A 17,775-nucleotide genomic window follows, 5' to 3' on the forward strand; every position below is an offset into this window, starting at 1 on the left:
GCCAGTGCCTAGAGTAGGCTTCCCAACCCTCCCGCCCTGGCGGGGGACCCCAGGATTTCCACTCTCTTCCCCCGCTCCCCCAAAAAATGGAAGCGGGGGGAGGGGGGAAATGGCGCCAGGGAGCATGGTGAGCCGCCCGATCCTGGAGCGGGCGAGGCTGCCGCTGCCGCCCCCTCCCCGCCCACCGCAGCTGCTCCTCCGAGATGGGCCCAGGCTGAGCCCATCTCGGAGGAGCAGCCAAGAGGCGGCAGCAGCACAGGGAGGGCGAGGCAGGCCAGGAGCATGGCGAGCCGCGAATCCGGGCCCTTCTAGGACCCGGACTTGTGGCTCACCACGCCCCCGGCCCGCCTCCCCCCCTCCGCTTCCACCCCAGAGGCGGAGCGGGTGAGGCTGCCGCGCCACTGCCGCCTCTTCTCTGCTCACCGTGGCTGCTCCTCTGAGATGGGCTCAGCCTGAGCCCATCTTGGAGGAGCAGCCACGGCGAGCGGAGAAGAGGCGGCAGCTGCGGGGCGGCTCGCCACACTCCCTGGTGCCGTTTCCCCCCTCCCCCTAGCTCCACCCCAGTGTCTCCTGGCTCCACCCCCAAAGTCTCCTGGCTCCATCCCCAAAGTCCCCAGATATTTCTGGGGTTGGACTTGGCAACCCTAGCCTAGAGGCAGTTCTGGAGTTGCAGAGGGCTAATAAACAAGCTTCATCCTGAAAATACACAAGTGTTACTGGTAGGTGGAAGTTCTGACCCAGGATTTAAGGTGTCACCCATTCTGAATGGGTTGCACTTCTCTTGAAGGAACAAGTCCATAGTGTGAGGGTGCTGCTGGACCCAGACCTACTGCTGGATAAGCAGGTGGCAGCTGTGGCCAAGAGTGCCTTTATCAGCTTCAAAGGATTAGCCAGTTGTAGCCTTTCCGGGACGGAAAAGGTCTGGGCACTGTGGTGCATGTCCTCATTACATGAGCTACATAGGTCTGCCCTTAGAAAGTGTTCAGAAATTTCAGTAGGTACAGAATGCTGTAGCCATGCTGTTGACTGGAGTGGGTTGTAAGCACTGTATCACTCCCATGTGAGGGCAGAAAGGCGGGCTACAAGCTTTGTACATTAATATAAATAATAAGAGTCCAGTGAAAGCATAAAAACTGTGTAAAACATTTTACAGTCTAAATTGCATCTCACAAAAAAATTCTTAGGCTAGAAGCTGACTGTAAAAGCAGTTCTAAATGGTGAACTCTTTAATTCAAAGCTTGGGTAAAAATAAATGTTTTGGCCTGAAAGAGAGGAGGGGGAGGTGCCAGGAATGCCTTGAGAAGAAAGGCATGCCACAGACAAGAGGCTACCACTGAAAAATCCCTGTGTCTGGTCACCACTGCCACACCTCTGCAGGGAACACACAGAGCAGGGCAAAGATGGTTGTACTTTTAACATGTTTTTATCTTCTGGGGAACTTGTTGAAAGCTTATAGAACAACTAGAATAAAGACTTTGAAACACTGTACATTATTTAAATGACATTCATCTGTCAAAAGCTGATATTTCCCTGCCTTCCCTTTCTCCCAACAGCCCATTGTTGCCCATAAAAAGCTGCTGTTATGGGGTGTTGGAGACCCTCACAGACATATGCGTCAGGAGAATGCAGTGAGATTACCCCTCTTCCCTTTGTTGAACATCTATAGGGTCTCACCCAGTCACATTCCAGTAGCAGATCATAGTATGGTGTGAAAATGAATTGTGGATAACTGTTTCTAGAGTGGCTAAGGACAGTTATGTCACTACAATTCAGTGTACAATGAAGCATATTTAGCTTCTGTTGAAATTAATGGGACAAAATAATTCAGTTGTGCACTGTCTCGTTTTAGACTTGTTGAAAGGAGATCTTAGTTCACATGAGGATTCAGACAATAGGCGATACAGATGATTTTTAAAAGATGTTGGAAAGAACATCTGTTGTTAACATTTATGTGAATTCATAATTTCAATATTCAGGGTTGAGGTTCTTTCACAGTCTATAGCTGATGGAAATTTCAGAGCTAATTATCCTGTTTACTGAGTTAGGTAAAGATCCAGGCAGACTGGCTTGCCTTCTCAAGATGGTCTGATACCCCGCACTGACTCTAAATGTTGAAGAATTTGCTCCCTTATGTGTTTGACAATAAAGTCTTTCTAAAATGCTTTCTGAGAGCCAAATGCAGGGCTGTTTTATACTAAAAGGCATATTTTATCAATGTCTATATTTATTTATTTTTCTCAGGAATGCATGTGCTGGTCCAAAAGCCACCCACATCCTCCTTTCATGCAGAGCATATATGCACTTGCAGCTTCTCCCAGTGAACGAAAGGAGAGAGAAAGAAAAATCAAGCTTTGTCTGCCAGCTGAAGCTGCTTTCCACCCCTTTGGAACTGCTTACGCATTTGCTTCTCTTGATTAGGCGTCTTTCTTGCCATGATTAAAATTTCATCCCTCCTCATTAATAACCTGGATATTGTGAAGCAAGTCGTTGATCCTTTAAGCCAAAGCTTCACTGTAAGGAGCAAGAAAGGATAGCTTAATTGTTTTGCTTTTCCTCTTAGCATCATCTTGGTGTTACAGTAATGCATTACTGGGCAGTGTGTTGTCAATTCCTCATATAACAGAAGGGATTGTGCCTTGCTGCACAGAAGTATAGCCTTCCTGTGCTGGAAATAAAAATGAATTTCTTCTGAAATGGATAGCTTCACCACTCCTAAACCATCTCCAGTGCTGGGAAAAATAAATATCTATTTTCAATATTTATACATTGCTTTGTAAGTAAATGGTTAAAATCAGCACATAAACCCCAATCAGTAAAATGACAAAGCATATTGAACAAGGAATCAGAGGGCAAATAAATTTTCTGTTCAGTAGTTAAAGCCTTCACTTTCAAAATAGGGGAGTGTTTTTGAGTCAAGTAGTAAGACCAAGTAGGATACAGTATTTAGGGTATTCCACAGCACTGGAGTAACCACTGAAAAGCCCCTGCTCTTGTAAGATAATAGCTAAGCACCCAGCAATGGTGTCCTGAACTGGGCATTACTGGTAGATTATCGAGTGTGGGAGAAAGTGCTCTGGACTGAGACTGCGTAGAGATTAAAAGGTCAAAACCTGCTCCTTAAATTGGGCTCTGAAATAAACTAATAGGCAATGGAACTGTTGCAATTTAGATATAATATCTTCTCTTCTTTTATCAAAATGTAACCTGCAGCATTTAGAACAAAGTAAAACTTTCAGACAAACTGAAGAGCACATTAAAGCACCAAATACATACATGGCAACGACATGTATTCCAGTGGCAGTAATACCTGTTATGTGAACTGAAGTTGATAAAAAAACATTCTGGGCCACAGATTCTTGTAAGTAACATTTCACAACAGTGTGAAGTCGGCCCCTCTATCACAGCCAGTGTGATGTAGCAGTTAGTGCTGCAGAGCAGGGTCTGCAAGACCCAGGCTCTTGCTGTGGAAGCTGACTGGATGATTTTGAATCACTCACAGATTTTCAGCCTAACCTACCTCACAGGGTTGTTGTGCAGATCTAAACGGAGAGAGGAGACTAATGTAAGCTGCTTTGGTCCCCACAGCATCTGTGTAACTGTTTTCATGCTCCTGTCCCCATAATTATTCTTCCTTATCTCCTTTCTGGGCCTGTTTCAGGGCTTTGAGCCACCATGGACACGGGGACACACACGGGAGGTGGAAGCCAGCATCTGTTTCAGCTGTGGGGAGGGTGGGGAGACAGTAAGAGTGGGGGAGGTGAGAGAACCAAGGGTTGGGGGTGGGTGGGAAGACAGCAAGGGGGGGGGGTAAGTGAAGGCCAAGGGTTGGGGGTGGGTGGAAAGACAGCAAAGTAGGGTTGCCAAGTCCAATTCAAGAAATATCTGGGGACTTTGGGGGTGGAGCCAGGAGACATTAGGGGTGGAGCAAAGATCAAGGCTGTGACAAGTATAATTGAATTCCAAAGGGAGTTCTGGCCCTCACATTTAAAGGGATGGCACACCTTTTCAATTCCTTCCTTCCATAGGAAATAATGAATGATAGGGGCACCTTCTTTTGAGGCTCATGGAATTGGACCCCCTGGTCCAATCTTTTTGAAACTTGGGCGGTATTTTGGGGAGAGGCACTAGATGCTATACTGAAAATTGGGTGCCTCTACCCCAAAAAACAACCCGCCCCCAGAGCCCCAGATACCTGCAGATCAATTCTCCATGATTTTCTATGGGAATAAATTTCCTTAGGGAATAATAGAGTTACCAGCAGACATTTCCCTCCCCTCCTCCTGCTCTCTGACAACCCTGAAGTGGGGGGAGGGCCTCCAAACCGGGGGATCCCCTGCCCCAACCTGGGGATTGGCAACCTTACAGCAAAGGGTGGGGGTGAGTGAATGTCACGGGTGAGGGGAGTAGTGGAGTGCCAAGGGTGTGGGAGTAGTTAAGAGGAAGAGGTGGGTGGGAAGTTGGGTGTGGGTGGGAAGACACCAAGGGTGGGGTGGGGAGAGTGAATGCCTTCACTTTTGAGCACTTGTCCACAGCCTCTTTCTAGAACCCATTGTATTTTCCTTCAAAACAGGTCTTATTCCTAGTCTTTAATAATTGTCCAGCTACACATTTGTAGCTTCATCATGGGGAATCTTTCAGATTCTTTTAAATTTTGTTCCCATACATAATTCCCATATTTAAACAAAGTGAGCTCTCTGTCTAAATCAAGAATGATTTAGAGGAATGTATCTGGAATTGTATAGTAGCTAAATTTGCTTCTACAAACTTAAAATAAATTTTTAGAAGTTTGTTTTAGTGGTGTCTTACTTCACATAGGTGAGCCACTATATATAGCGACATGTGGGATCAGAGTTGGCAGTGTAGGGTCATCTTTGGAGGATTTTTTTTTTAACATTTTTTGGTATTTCAGTTTGTTAATGAAATGTAGGGCTGTGATATACCCCTTGATCCAAAAGTTATTTTGCTGGGTTATGTAAAAGGCAGTCACCCTTTCAAATGTTGAGTTGGTCTTGAGCCTACTTACTCTTGCTAAATTGGCAAGAGCAGCAAAATGGAAAACGTTAAAACCTCTCTCAGGGAGTAAATAGTTCCACTGTGCGTGGAATGCTGTCTTGGTGTTACTTAAATTGACATGTTCTCAGAGAGTCTAGATAAACAATTTCTAATGTTCAGAGAAATTGATTGAGCATTGGATAAAGTTTATAAAATTTTGGGACAATAATCTCAGAAAAAGAGGAATTTTCTTATGTATCTTATGAGTTATTATAATGTCACTCTTGCTTTCTGTAGTTGGGAGTATGAGCTCTTTTACATTGTTGATATTGTATTATTTTTCAAGTTTGTATTTTTTGAAAAATCTAATTTAAAAAGAAGAAGAAGAAGGGATTGTCTGTAATTTTGGGTTTTGGGGGGCATTCAGGGCCTAATTACATGGTATGTTTTTCCATGGGTCCTCTTGATTAGATGTGTGTTGCAAGCATGTGCTGAAAAATCAGTTCCCAAGCAAGCGCTGGTCCAAAGGAGAAGTGGCTTCAGCCTTCCACTGTGTGGGCATGAGAGACACTATGTTTCCTCAGTGGAGGCTCCACATGACTGTTGGGGCATACCTAGGTTTCCTTGATGGGACCATTCCATGTGAGAAAAACAGCACTGATTTTGGGGTGGAGGAGAGATGGCTGAAGCCCATCTCCTCTCACATGAAATCAGGCCCACGTGTGTCTGGAAAATGAACTCCCAGTCCCAAAATCAAACTTCAGGCATCTGCTTGATTGCATGGATCCAGGGAGGACTTGAGGATGTATGGTTAGGCCCTGTCTCTTTGTGGATGGTTTGTGTTGCATCATATTGCTGATTTCACCTCGATGGCCATCTGTATGCTTTTGACAGGCAATATTGGCTATTGTTTCCTCTCTTCCCACGATCCCTTTTGAGAAGATGAACATTTGTATGATAGAGGAAGGATGCAGGAAGGATATGGTTACTCAGTGATTCATAAATTTGCAAAGGACATGAAAGTGCAGGGTTCAAAGCGCCATGCTGGCTAATATGAGTTGTTCAGTTTTTTTTTAAATGAGAACTAGAGAATGGTCTCATTATGCCATGTTTGCTTAGAATGAGCATTTGTTCAGCCCCAAAGTTTGATAGAAATGAAATCCCCTCCCTTGTAACACAAATTTCTTCTTCAAGAACTGTCATTACTTTTTTAAAATTACAAAATATTAAAAAGGGATTGAACACATTTCATCACAATGTTTTCTTAGCAGACTTTTTGTTATGGGGTAGTTTGCCATTGCCTTCCCCAGCCATCTACACTTTACCCCTAGCAAGCTGGTACTCATTTCACCGAGCTCAGAAGGATGGAAGGCTGAGTCAGCCTTGAGCTGGCTATCTGAACCCAGCTTCTGCTGGGATCGAACTCAGGTCGTGAGCAGAGCTTAGACTGCAGCACTGCAGCAGACCTCTCTGAGGTATGGGGCTCATCTTCAAGGATATGAAACCTTAAAGGACTAAGCATACCAGTTTCTTCATTTCTGTTTTTCACCTTTGCTGACTCACAACTGCTCTTAACATTCTGAGAACAATGAACATTCTCATACTTCTTAATCAGTCTATCTTCTTTTTGGACAAGGAAAGAAGGGTTCTTCATAAATTCTGCAAACCTATGTATTCCCTTTGGCATATCCTAGCTTTGTTGATGTGCTGTTGTGGTACCTTTATGATAGCAAAGTTCATGATCGAGTGCCTGTTACAAGGAACAAGTTGGGGGCATATGCAGAATCATTGTAGGAGTGGGATAAAAAATTTAGAATTCTACCCCCTCACCCCTCCAGCCTCTGTATCTTGTACTGGCCAGTTCCCCCACATATCTCCCCACTTTTTTCAACAGAAAGTATGTCCAGTTCTCATCAGGCTGTTTGTTGGAGGGGAGGGAGTTAATTTATAGATTCATATTTTTCTGTATACTTGGGGATTCCCTAAGTTCCTAGAAACTTCTACGAGTTTGTACAAACTCTTGCTTGGTGACCTTGTTTTGTTGCTTTTGTGATTAGCGTGAACCATCTGTTTTACCACTAGATATAACAAAATAATGGTTTATACAGCACTATTAGTTTATAAAGCAATTATAAAGTGTGTCATACAAACGAACAGACAAGGTGGATACTGCCAAAGGAGTCTGAATTTTGCCAGTGGAGGTGACAACAGCAGGAGGGGAAGAATAGGAAAGGCCAGGCAGCAAAGAATATATGTGAACAAATGTAGTTACAGGTAGCTGTTGTAAGGGTTTGCATGCTTTAGCAGCAGGTAGCCTGATACTAAATTATAGTAGATAGACATATTGTACTTTACTATGTTTGTGCTGTTAAACTGAACAACACAGATATGTAGATTTAAGATTCAGCCCACAAAATATTTGATCTATGAATATTAAAGAATATTGAACACTGTTTTTACTTTCCTTATTTCTTATTGTTTGCAATTTTATTTTTTCTATTACATTTTTAAATTAGATTCTGGTTTAATGCAGAATGCACGTTAGCAAGGCCGGCCCATCCATTAGGCAGCCCCAGGTGGCTGCCTAGGGTGCGGCCCTGGGGTGCCAGTTTGGGCCCTCCCCTCTCCAAAATAGGCGAGCACAGTGGCAGGGCTTCTGTATTTCAGAGCATGCACACTGCCCGGCAGCTGCTGCTTCCGGAAACATAGACCCGGAAGGCTGAGTGATGGCAGGCAGGCAGGCAGCACAAGTGCTCTGAGGCACAGGAGCCACACCCCTGCTGCCACCGTGGCGCTTGGCATCGCCAGGGGTGGAGAGGGGGGAGAGGAAGGGTGCAAGTGGCGGGGAGGGGTAGGACCTTGTTTTGAGTGGCATGTTAGAGTTGCCAAGTGTACTCTGCGCACAGTTTATATGTTCACTGTAACTTGTGAATTTTAAATAAGCAGTTATTAGACATGTTGTCATCTGTGGATGATTCTTCAAGTTATTTAAAGATAACTCATTAGTCTCAATCTTGACTCATTACAAGCAGACCATTCCAGAGGTATCATCATACCCTGTCCATATAAATAAATAAAATACATTTTATTGTCTCCTGAGTCATATTGAAACTACAAGGAGTCTTTGTGGACAACCTTCATTGAGGAAGTACAGGGATAATACCATACTAACTTGGCCTATTCTACATTTATATGAAGCAATCAGGAGAAACTATAAAGTTTTGGAGTGTGTCATTAGTGCTCTTTTACTATCAGTTTAGGAAGCAAAGTTTTACATCTGAACTGCTACTTCCCAGTCCTGTTTTTGTGGATTAAAAATGTAGAGGTATAACTGTGTTATTCTGATGTAGCAAAATAAAACAAAACTCCAATGGCACTTTAAAGTCTAATAACATTAATTTTAATACGTGTTTTGTGAGTCAGGGCATGCTTTTTTCAATTTGTGAAAGGAAATCATTTTGGGAATTCTCCTTCCTCCTTATAAGAATTCCCAAAACGATTTCCATATATTTTGTGACCAGTAATGCAGTTCAGACAGCAAAGGTATTCCTAGCGCCCCATGAAAATTATGCTAGGATGATGGTAGATTTAGGTCAAGAATTAGCTTGTTCCCATTAGGTAGCAGCACTTTAATTTCATTTGGATCACGAGTAGACCTATGCTTTCAACATGCTATTATGTGTAAAATGGAAGGCAACATAAATAAAGATTTCAAAACAGCACTACCAGCTGCCGCAACATTTACTACATTTGTCAGTGCAATAAAAAGGAAAGGCCTGTGGGTATGTATTTCAAAGCTTTGTTTTGTTCATTCTGTGTTTTCCAACATCTAACATCTGTATTTATTTTCTGAATTCTTCTAATGGATTAGTTTCATCTGTTTTGTTCCAAGAGTAATGATCAATTTCCTGAATTTATAGGTTGCAATAAAATCCATCCGTAAGGACAAAATTAAGGATGAACAAGATATGGTTCACATCAGACGGGAGATTGAGATCATGTCATCTCTCAGCCATCCTCATATCATCACTATATATGAAGGTTAGTGACTGGTATTCTTTTCATCATCTCTACCATTTACTCATTCAGTTATAAATTTATTCTATCCTTTTACATCAGGGGCTTTGTAGAACTTAATTTCCAACTCCTTGTAAGGAATGATTCTTATTGGAAATACTATTAAAGCTGTTTGTACACCAATAAGTGAAAGTCTTTCCTGAGCTGTTTCCAACCCACTGAATTGGTGTGGTAAACTATTCCAATTGTTATGAATGAACTATGGAAGCCTGCAGGAACAAAATCAAGCACTCAAACCACTTTGCTTCCTGAAGGCATTATATAAAATGGTAAAGAACAAAAGAAGAACAGGGTGAGGGGAGCTCAGCCTAGGGGTAGCTTTCTTGCCATTTTTACCTCTAGCAGTTCCCCACTGGAGTTTCATTTTTCCATTGTTGCATTTCTACTTTGTCAGTTGATTTACCAAGATTATTAGTTGGCATGCAAGTGTGACAGGTGGTCACCATGGAGGCATTTTATCAGAACATTGGTGCTGCTGTTGCCAACTTTCCCATCAAGCCTCAGCCAAGAAATAGTCCTGCCAAATCTCACTAAGCACTATACAGACTGTTTCTATAGCAGAACATGTGTCAAAACAGAAGTGTTCACTGGCCATGGGATAGTAGACTGGCCTCCATCCAGGTGATCCATCATTTTGTCCTGTAGCCAATTGTGGGAAGCCAAGGTCTGTTACACCTCAACTAACCTTTTACTGGGGAATATTAATATTTCTTAGCTCAAAATGATGATTCTATGAGAGGTGAGGTGAGCAAGGATCTGTCATTATTTACGGAGATTGACCACTGAAAATCCTTTGGTTAATAATGGATTTTATTATAGGTATTGGTTTTCAAATAGTTACATCCCAATCAAACAGTTTCAAGCATACAAGAGGAATACAGTGGTTAGCTGAATAAAAGTGGATGGGGGAGAAGTGATACAATACCTAGATCTTGCAAAGTAGGCTCAGTCAGAGGAAACACAAGGCTTCTGGAGGGAGATTTCTCTTGAGAAGAAAGGGGAAGTGAAGGCAGGAAGGAATGGAGGGAAGAGAGGATGGAGAAATCTAATCCTGACAGGTAGGATTGCCTGTTTTCTAGGGTAAATTACGTCACATCAAGCGATTCAGTTACCCAATGAGGAAGCAGAGTGTCACACCAATGGAAAATCGGAGTGTCATATGTTGAATATCCATTCAGAGATCATTGTGTCATAGACCCATACCCCAATAGAGGAATTTTAATTACACTGGCCAAATGACTTTTTATGGCCCTGTTTTTCCAAACTGATTCTTTTGAAGCTCCCCAAAAGTGATAGATTTCTCCCTTAATGTCAAACATGGATAGGCATCCATCAAGTGTTCAGAGATTGGCTGACTTTGATAGCCTTAGCAGTAATTAAAGAAAAATATAAATTTTGTTAAAAGTCAGATTCCTGGGCAGAAATGTGAGACCAGTTTACAGGTATACCATACATTCACAACAAGATGGCCACTTAACCTTTAGTCTTTTTGTTTCTGCTGTCTTGCCCTGAAGAATAACAGAACATATATATACACAAACCATTTGTTTGTGTTGCAGGGGTTCTGGTAACCCTTATATTGTTTTCATGTTTTGATAACAGGACTTAAAAGGTTGCCAAAAGAAGTGAAGCAACTTTTACAGCTCTGCCCACTACGTGTCCCTCTCTGGGCCTGGAATTCTTCATTTCCAGGAGCAAGAAGATGGATGCTCTTTAGCCTTTCAGCACAGTCACCACGTTTGCCCAGTCTGTAAACCAGACTGGGCATCATGCCAGCCTGCTTGGGGCCTAGAAGGGACTGGATTTGTCTCCCTTATGTGCAAGAAAGACCATTCCAATTCAAATGGGTGTTGCTGTGTCATATTAATATTCTAGGGTTATATTGCAATATCACATTCAAGGGGTGCATGGCTTGGGAATCAGTACAGGGGTGTCTTTCTGGATTTCACTGGATTACAGGCCTGTTTTGGAGCACTTGATCCCAGAGAATAAATTTTGGAGAATTCTGCATCCATGCTTGAAGGGGAAGTAGGCATTCAATTAAAGAAATTAAGGAGGCAAACCTTATGGCCGTCAGAACGCCATCACAGATCCTTATAAAACCTCCCATATGGCCTGATTTTATTCCTAGCAATGCCTTCTTTGGCAGGCAGATCCATTCCAAGTGAGGTGGCCCACTATAATTGTGCCGTTGGTGCTGTCTTTTCCCCAGTTGTGCAGAGAGACCCGTGGAGTTATCTGTTGTTGGCTAAACTGTAGAAGTCCCCTAGAAGAAGCCTGTTTCCATGTAAAGATCCTCATCCTGGGATTATCCATGTTAGGGTTCAGACTATACTCTGAATCTCTACCAGATCCATGTCCAACACTCTAATCACTATAGCACACTAGAGGGGCTATAGTGCTGATCACTTCAGATAGAGAGGGCAAATTATTTGAAAAAAATATTGCTGTTCATGAAGAGTCTCTAGCTTAGTTTATGTCTGCCTCCATAGCCAAGTACAAACTGTTGCAGTGCATAGCATTCCAGTGACATATTCTTGAGCACATATTTGGCAGTTCCATTTGTCATGATTCCAGTTTAACTGATAACATTTAAATACATTTGCATATTTGCAAAACCGCAAGATGGCTGCTATTTTGAAGACAAGAAAAGAAGATCATGCTTTCTCTTGTTATCAGGAAATGCCATTCTTGATAATTCCTTTTTGTTCCAATGTATAAAAGATCTGTTAGCTTTGGATACATACTAGAAGTGAAAGTACCTCTTAATCAAATGTGACATGTGTTGGAAGAAGTTGGCATGTCTGCAAGGCCTCCCTGGAGATATACCTTTCTGTCTGATTTCCACTGATTAATCAGGGGCATACTTTAATCTGCAATTAAAGCTTTAGTTGATTAACCTACCAATTAAATCAGTTAAAACATGTAACCTTAATGGAAACCTGATTCTGAGAGCCGATGTGACTGATTAAAACAAGAATTGCTTGGAATCATATTACAGTATCACATATTGAGTTATTCAAAAGCATGTTCCTTCAGTTGAAAGGAGATGAATATCTGACTTTTTTTATTAAATAAACTCTTAACAGGATCTGGAAACAGAGAAGGAGGAGGGGTGCTGTGTCAGCATGTGGGCTGCAAATGGAGCAAATGTTCTCAATACAGGCTGACATTTTAAAAAAATCTTTCTGCTGGAAACCTGCATTTTGGCTGTTCCAGGGGAAAAAAAGAAAAAAGAACTTGCATTTCTTCAAGGCAGCTAATCCTAGGCAGAATTAGCCATCTTCATTAATTTCAACCACCTTTGGTGTGCCTAGCCTGTAAGCTGAAAACTGTACAGAAATATAAAGGAAGAAGCTTTTCCTACCATGTTTGAAGCAGAAAGTGTGATTCTGTTTTGTGACACAGCAGTGCTCTTCCTAATAGCACCTCAAGTTTCACTATTTTCAAAATATAATTGCTATTCCTCAACATACCCTTTAATCACAATCTGGAGCAGCATTATCTCTAGAAAGTCCTGTGGTCAGGTTATCAAAAATAAAACAGGGACCTGTGCCCAGGTGTAGTCAGTGTGTATTCAGTGAAGGAATACATTATTCGCTTATAGGATGGCTGCTTTCCTGCATGGAGATCCTTATCATCATTATCATCATTTTATTATTATTTAGATGTTTATGACCCACTTTCCTCTCCAGTGAGAATTCAAAGCAGCTTACAACATCGTTGCCCCCTCTTCTTTTCATCCTCACAATAACCCTGTGAGGTAGGGTTAGGCAGAGTGAGTGTGGCCGGCCTAAAGTCACCCATGAACTTCCATAGCACAGTAGGGATTTGAACGTGGGTCTCCCAGATCCTATTCTGACAATCTAACCACTACACCATGCTGTTGATTCACCAGTCCAGTGCTGCATTCATCCATTGAACTCGGAGGCAGCTGATCAGCCATTATGCTGTCTGTTTCCATTCAAATATTTTTTGAGTTAAATATTTTTTCAATTTTTTAATTCTTAAATAAAGGAGCTACTTTAAAAAAATATTAGTTACCTTGTTCACCCACCCTGAAAAGAATTCATCTTGCCAAAAATTCACGCTAGCAGTATTGCATGACAGTATTTGGGAAAAGCGGGGAGAACAGAGACATGAGAGGCAGAACTGCTGCCTTTTTCTGGCAGAGCTACTGTGCCTTTAACAGCTGCCATCAAGATAAGCTCTGCAGTCATGCCAGGAAAATTACATTGTTGACTTTAAAGTGGAAAAAAAAAACCAGTCAGAGAGAAGGTAGTAATCCAAAGGAAGACATCTCTTCCTGCCCATCATTGTGGCGGAAGGTGTGGACCTAAACTTGTATTTGCAGACACAGCACTATTCTGAACTTGCAGGAAACACTTCCCTCCCTCCTAAATGAGCCAATGAGCTGGGTTTAAAGAACTTTGGGATTCTGGTATTGCCTTTGGGAAGTTGCCCTCCCACCCTTCTCTTCCTAAAGCCAAGTTCTGGGTTAGCAGAGGGAATCTTTCTAAAATATATTGGGTGCCCTCACTTCAAAGTTAAGTACTGTATTGGTGGAGGAAGAAATGCATCTTTGAATTCTGTTCACTGTGTGTCTGTTTTAATATGCACTGGCATTTTAAAAATAGAAAAATACTTATTTTGGCTATGATAATTGCAGGGAAATTTAGAAATCTAAAATGATAATGATGGTTGGCCATGATCCACAGGTGGATCATGGTCTGGCCTAACATGAGTTGCACCGGTGGTATTGCTGCTAATTTGTTTTTTTCTTTTTTAGTGGAGAAGGTACAAAAAAGACAAGGGGGTAGGACAGAAACAAAACAACAAAAACAGGATAAAAAAGGAAGAACTGAAAAGAAAAAAAACACTAAAACCGTGTGCCATATTGAAGGTATATCCCACATTTGGAAGACTGTTGATTAATAGGTGTTCTTCTAATATGACAATTATTCCTTTTATGGAAGGTCTTTATATCAGAATTCCAAACACATAAACACAGGATCCATGTTATGATATTCTTTTGACCTTTTTTGGCTGAAGGTCATTAACCTCTGCATTTGTCAAATCAGTGTCAACACAAACCACACGTTTTCAGTGGTAGCCAAATCTGCATGTATATAAACAGACTTTCTAGTTGCAGGATTCCTTTTGTAACTTGATCAAAATGAATTTGTTTCCACGTTATCTGTAAGAGGCAGTTTGGAGTCTGAAGAAATTTCATCTTCTCCACAGGGCTGTAATTGGCATTCTGTTTAAGAGTGCAGCTGGAAGGGAAGTGCTTTCAAGTAATTTTTAAGGATTGAGTAGATTAAGCTGACTTTTCCAGTAGTGTTCTAATTTCAGGACACAAATTTTAACTTAAAAGGCAAAATTATGATTTTTATTCTCTGCCCCCCCCCCCCCAAGCCTGTATCTTTTGAGTGGGAATATTCTACGGATATGCTAACTTCAGAAAAAAGTGTCCCATTTGGTCGTACTTTACAAGAGCATAAAGCATGGAGAAAAGAGTCTTTCAAACTCATGTACAGATCTATTAGCAGAGTTATACATATTAAGTATTTGTAAGACATTCACTATATGAAGTATAATTCACTCCCATAGTGTTCTTTTCTCATGGTATGAGTATAGATTCTATATAACAAAAGAAAGGAGACTTTTAAGAACCAGTGTGCTCTAAAATCTATAGAATAGAAATAATTTCAGAAGGATTTCCTGTATTGGATGAATAAATATTCCTGTTCCTAGGAATCTGCTCCAGGATTCATTGAAGCAAAGAACATGTGCCCCATTTTGCTAGATTAGAGATGGCAATAAACAACTTTTTGAGGTACAGTAGCCATCTGGAAGAGGCAAAAAAGTATTGCCCTCCAAGTCCACTCCCCCCATCTGCCATGTTTTTGCTTCTAAAGTCTTGAGCTTTGAGCAGAAATGAGAATACAGGATTGTAAACCATTTTAGAAAGAGGCCGTATTTGGAAGAGAATGTTGCTAAAGTTACCAGGACTTACTTTGAGATAATCCTGTTTAGGTCTATAATATAAATAATTTAACTCAGCTGAAAGAAACTGAAATCTAGTCCAGATAAATGGAATGTAAATGCTGCATGAACACCCACACAAATAGTATACTGAGTATGATAATATGTATAGTAATGACACATTTAAATTTACTGCCTAGAATCAAAAAAATACTGCCTAGCATTTTCATTGTTTTTACATTATTACACCCAATATCCTTAACTTTAGCAGGTGTGTTTTCAATGATATATCTGTGTCTCTATTAAAGCAGCAAATATCCTGGATATGGAGAGTCATTCAGATTGGTCTAGTGTACTCAGTGCAGAGTCACTGCTTGGTTGTATTACATTAACAGCAGCATAAAAATACAGTTATCGAATTCTCTTTTTATTTCAGCTATTAACCTTTAAATACGTTATTTCTTTTGTTTTTACTTGAACATCCAAGATTATAATATAGATTTTCCAAGAGACTAGTAATTAGAAATGAAAGAAGTACAACATTAGAGTCTAGAGTACAACATCTAGAGTCTCATACTCTGTGGTCTTGACTTAGAATCATAGAGTTGGAAGGGACCTCCAGGGTCATCTAGTCCAACCCCCTGCAAAAGCAGAGAACTCACAAATACCTCCCCCTAAATTCACAGGATCTTCATCACTGTCAGATGGCCATCTAGCCTCTGTTTAAAAACCTCCAAGGAAGGAGAGCCCACCACCTCCAAAGGAAGCCTATATCCTTCTTAAAATGTGGTGCCCAAAACTGAACACAATACTCCAGGTGAGAACTTACCAGAGCAGAGTAAAGTGATACCATCACTTCACATGATCTGGACAGTATACTTCTGTTGATACAGCTCTAAATTGCATTTGCCTTTTTAGCCACTGTATCACACTGTTGACTCATGTTCAGCATATGATTCACTAAGATCCCTAGATCCTTTTCGCACATACTACTGCTACGACTTCCTTGTATTCAATGTAATTTAATGCCTAAATTAACACTGCAAACGATGGTGAAAGAGAGAGTGAGAGAAAATTGAAGTAAAATAACAGATTTTTAAAAAAACCAAGCAGAACCCCCCCCACAAGCTCCCCCCAAAAAACCAAAAGTGAATAAATTAGCCAAGTTTTAAATCAACTTCAAAGAACTAAAGCAGGAAGGAAGGAACTCTTGGCATCCCCCAACCTATCTCCAGCCCCCCAAAACAACAAAATTCCACAAAAATAACTGCAAGCCACAAAACCAGAAGGAACTAAAACCTAAGAATAAAACTAAAGGGAATCAAAAGAAGAAGAGTTGGTTTTAATACACCACTTTTCACTACTCGAAGGAGTCTCAAAGTGACTTATAATCACCTTCTTTTCCTCTCCCCACAACAGGCACCTTGTGAGGAAGGTGAGGCTGAGAGAACTGTGACTGACCCAAGGTCACCCAGCTGACTTCATGTGGAGGGGTTCTTCAGATTAGAGTCCTCCACTCTTAACTACTACTACATAGTGGCTCTCAGCTCCCCTCCCCAGACCATCAGGCCTAAACAACAAATAACAAAAAACTCCTAACTGAAAGCCACAAAATCAGAAGGTACTAAATCCTAAGAATAAAACCAAAGGGAACCAAAAACAGGCCTGAGGTCCTTGGCGTCACTCCTCCCACCACAACCTACCACTCACCAAACCCAAAGAACAACTAACAGTAACATAAGAAAACCTTTTAAAAACGTTCAGTCAAATCAGTCACTGTCTTCAGTCTTCTCTTGGCAGGTAGGATCTGATCTGAAGTCCACAGCAGAGTCTCTCAGACAGCAGGAGTCAGGCTCAGAGCAGCAGCTGAAACCAAAGCCAGTACACACTCTCCAGACCTTTCTCAGCAATGGAGTCTAGCCCAGCCAGACCCCTGCTTTTATGCTCTTTGCACATGCACAGACAAATTTTTAAAAAGAACAAACTTCTGTGATTGGCTAAAGAGCAGTATTCCCCCAACCTGAAATTCTATTTGCCAAATTGCCACTGTTCCTTTTCTTCTCCCTCCTGTTCCCTGTGAAATGGGCGGGGAAAGGAAGGTAATTTGAACCTCACATTTGAAGTCAACAACCTTGCAAGTTGCTAACCTGCAATGGATTGCCATTTGCGACAGCATTGCAATGATTGGCTCTAAGGCATTACCGCTCCCCCTAGGGTGGTTTTGCCATTGGGCTGCAGAGATGCCTCTGCTCGCTCTTTCCTGTTGCCCTGGAAACCAGAGCAAAAGGCAGGAAAGAACCCTAATGGAGAGAACTAAAATTTAACTTTGTAGCCTTTTAAACCTCTCCACCACCAGCTATTATATACCCCCCAAAAGCTGGAAAAAATTGATTTATTCGGGATTAGCTATACTAGTAGCCAGTCAGATTCTCTGGACTATATTCAAATTTGTGAAAAGGGCCTATCTCTCACATTCTTTTCAGTGGGCCCAGTACATTTACCTCTAGTAGCATGGAAGGATGGAAGCTATTTTCTCATGGAAGTAGTTTATACCATTGTGGTATAAAGTAAGAGAGACAAGGAAATGAGAAGAACTCATGTGAATGGACCTATCCTCATAGTTTTTATATTCACATCTATACTGCAGAGGCAGAAAATTTCACCATAGGCAATCATCATAATTCCTGCCATTCATATGAACTTTTGTTTATACAGTCT

General features: G+C 41.5%; 1 protein-coding gene across 1 annotated transcript in view; it reads left to right on the top strand.

Annotated features, from left to right (window-relative positions):
• The window catches only part of NUAK1 (NUAK family kinase 1), a 73,883-nt gene that overhangs the window by 36,426 nt on the left and 19,682 nt on the right, over nt 1–17,775 (top strand). The window contains exon 2 of the mRNA XM_060245577.1: nt 8,913–9,033. Coding sequence (XP_060101560.1) covers nt 8,913–9,033 — 121 coding nt within the window. The remainder of the gene's footprint in view (nt 1–8,912; nt 9,034–17,775) is intronic.

This window comes from Heteronotia binoei, chromosome 8 (assembly GCF_032191835.1).
Source record: "Heteronotia binoei isolate CCM8104 ecotype False Entrance Well chromosome 8, APGP_CSIRO_Hbin_v1, whole genome shotgun sequence".
Lineage (NCBI taxonomy): Eukaryota > Metazoa > Chordata > Lepidosauria > Squamata > Gekkonidae > Heteronotia > Heteronotia binoei.